Source organism: Fomitopsis serialis, assembly GCF_022376445.1.
Source record: "Fomitopsis serialis strain Sig1Antser10 chromosome Unknown B0H18scaffold_298, whole genome shotgun sequence".
NCBI classification, from domain to species: Eukaryota; Fungi; Basidiomycota; class Agaricomycetes; order Polyporales; family Fomitopsidaceae; genus Fomitopsis; species Fomitopsis serialis.
Genome location: NW_025955258.1, coordinates 1 through 3,177, shown reverse-complemented (window position 1 = coordinate 3,177; position 3,177 = coordinate 1). Strand labels below are relative to the sequence as shown.

The following is a 3,177-nucleotide window of genomic DNA, read 5'->3' as shown; positions in this document are numbered from 1 at the left end:
AGTAGACCTCACCTTTGAATTGACCCCAGATCACGGGTACGTTCGCGCCGTAGTTGATGCGTGAACGGCTTCCGACACAGCCAAGTTGAAGGATCGCCGGGTTTTCGAGTTCAAAAGCTTCGATACCAGCGACTCGCACGAAGTCGGGGCTTATGGAGTCAGTAGTACTTCCGGAGTCGAGGAGTACTAAGGCCTGCAATCCGTTGATTGTCAGGTAAGCGGTAAGGCATGTTTGGTCATACCGAGTTAAGTCAGGTCGACGACCTGTTACAGCGCGTCGCACGGTAGCACGTGTTGCGAGGGGCTGTACACTCGAGTTGGGCGCGTCGGGAATGCGTCCAGTACGAGCCAGCATTGCTCGTAATGCCGGGTATGGCGGAGGTGGGTCATGCATGTCTGCATCTTCTCTGAGCACTTGTTCGGCAAGTGCAATGGTCGTGCCAAACGAGGGCTCGTCTAGATAGTCGTAAGATAAATCTGGTATGTTCATGGAACCTACCAACCAGTTTTGGTTGTCCAGTCGATTGCGAATGCGCTCGCGATCTTCTGCGCTTGGCCGGTAGCGCTCGAGGCTGCGCAGCAGCTCGTATCGTGTCCAAAGGAGTTCGCGGCACAGCGTGCGCAAGCGGCCTGTAAGCGCGAGAGCATACGTCTCTTCGTCAGTGAAGTCCGGGACAACATGATCAGACTCGGGTATCTCTTCAAGAGATGGTATCGAGTCGTCAGAAGAGATCGACATGGCGTCGGGCTCGCCTGACCCAGTGGCAACTGCAGCGTCCACTGGTGCAGGTCCCACGAAGTCCTCGGCTATGTGTTCATAGCTTATACCACTGCGTTCAGAGACGGCTTCAATTGATGGGCCTCGACGCAGGATCTCGCGTACTGCAACGTTGTCTATCGACTCGAGGTCGATGTTGTCAGCACCATTACTAAGCGCGCGGCGCCACTCGAGCTCGAAGACACTGTCCTGCATGCTAACATCGCGAGGAATATGGAAGACACGAAGCCCATATGACGTATGGTCTCCGTGTGAGGTCTCGGTGTGCTCCACCAAGTCATTATCGACCTGTGAAACCTCGATGCGACGCATTGAGCCGTAGTAGTCATCAGGAAAAACCCATTTCCCTTAATCACACTTTGGCAATCTTTAACCGGCTTTTCCTCTCATCTCATAGATTTATGTCATCGGGATGCGTCAGATGTTTCATGAAGTACCCTGAAGACTTCTGAAATTGCCTTCAAGCATTATACAATCTTAAGACCTTACTTTTAAGATGTCTGAAGTATCTATGATGCCCCATTGAGAGCCGTTGAAGAAGTATGTACTGCTACCTATCTAAATGCTCTAGCTTAACGTACTTTGCCGATCAGATGGTGCAGAGGTAAGAGTTAGTCCGGGTGCTTCGCAGAGTACACCAGCAGAGGTGCACTGCTTCGTAGCATCCACACGTCGTGCCATCAGTAGTACTGCTTGACGTACCCAATGCTTGGAGTGCGGTTGATGTTTGAAATGCGCCCGCTGTACTCGAGGGTACATGGCGCACGGACGAGGTCCTGTCCCTGTGCGTACATCGGGCGGCATTGATTGCAGGATGAACATCGCGATATTGAGGTGGACGTGAGATGTCCGAGGTCAGCGTCGTCGAACACGACAGCGGCTTCGTTATCGAGTACGATGAGGTCAGTACCTTGCTCGGCAACTCGCCCGGTCGACGTGAATTCACACGAGGTCGAGTCCTCGTACATGCAGCCGGTATCAGACATGTAAGGGCTCGACATAGCCATGCCGAGGTCGAACCGCGAGTCTTCGCCATCGCGGCGGCGTCCACTGGACGCCGAGACCTTGCTGGTCCGTGCGTCACAACTGCGCCTGCTGACGCGGGCACAGGGAGCGGAGGCGGGCATGCAGGGACGTCCGGTGAGGTCGTACCTGCAGTTCTCGAGCCTTCGTGCTCGTTTTCTCTGCTCGCCTCACGTCCTTCCTCCTCCCTTCTCCTCTTCCCCTTCTTGATCTCCTCGCAGCCTCCTTGTTCGACGTTCCCTGCGTTCTGCGCAGTCTTCTCGCTCGGAGCTGGACTTGAACGCGCGTCGTTCAAGTCCTGGGTCGTGCTGCTGCACAAGTCCAGTACCCCGTTCTTGACGTCAGGGAGGCACACGAGGAACTCGTTGTTCGTAGTGTGGCCTTCCGACGCGGGTGTTGCGACTGGTGACGTACGTACCGGGTGCACCCTCGTGGTCGTGGGGTACGCCTCGGTCGCATGTAAGGGGTCGGATGACACGCCGGGTACATCCTTGAGTACGCCGTAGCTCGACGTACCCACTGTGCGGCGACTTGTAGAACGACGGTATGTAGTCGAAGTCGAAGTGGGAGACATGTCGGTCGTGCTGGATGGCACACCGAACACGTCGTGCGTCGTAACGCCGCTGAGCTCGTAAACTAGCGCGTCGCATGGATTCAGCACCTCATGAGGTTCTCTGACAGTGAATACAACGATCTCGTTGATCGCTGCATCGACTGCAGGTGCTGACGGTGGATGCGTATGCATCGAAACGGAAACTTGAGGGGTCGCGGCAAACACACTTGAGGGTGCGTCGCGCGCGTCCCGGGATTCGGCTGCGTGTACGTCGGGCGGTGGGCTCGACGTACGCATAGCGCGAGGCGGTGTCGAAAGAGAAACGGACGACCCGATAGAACTGGCATGTTCTCCGGGTGCGTCACTACGCCAAGTAGGGGCGTGCTGGACGGCGGCCAGCACAGACGGGCGTGCGTCGCGCGCATCCAGAAAGAAGGCACCGGAGGATACATCGAGCGACGAGCTCGACGTATCTGCCGCGTGCGGTGGTAGAGAAACAGGAGGCGGCCTGGTAGAGCTCGAAGGCCCTCCAGACGCGCCGTCTCACAAAGTGGGAGCAGCAGGTACGATGGGCCTGCTGCTACACCGGCCTAGCACCCGTTCTTGGCGACGGAGAGGCACGCAACGAACTCATTGGTCATTGCGTTGCCTTCCGACGCGGGCGCTGCGGCTGGTGACGTGCGTACTGGGTCCACGGTCGTGAAGTGCACCACGGAACCTTCGCTCGCGCATGGGAGGTCGGCGAGCGCGCCGGGTACGTTGGCGAGTACACCGGACGCGGATTCGATCTCGTTGATAGCGTGTACATCGAGCGATAAGCTCG

General features: G+C 57.0%; 1 protein-coding gene across 1 annotated transcript; it reads right to left on the bottom strand.

Annotated features, from left to right (window-relative positions):
* Positions 1 to 1,389: 1,389 nt before the first annotated feature.
* On the bottom strand, positions 1,390 to 2,651 carry B0H18DRAFT_1128196 (uncharacterized protein; the record flags this gene model as incomplete). The annotated part of the gene is made up of 3 exons (XM_048035321.1): positions 1,390 to 1,429; positions 1,481 to 1,846; positions 1,879 to 2,651. 3 exons carry the CDS (start codon positions 2,649 to 2,651, stop codon positions 1,390 to 1,392), a joined length of 1,179 nt encoding a protein of 392 aa, XP_047885115.1.
* Positions 2,652 to 3,177: the final 526 nt, after the last annotated feature.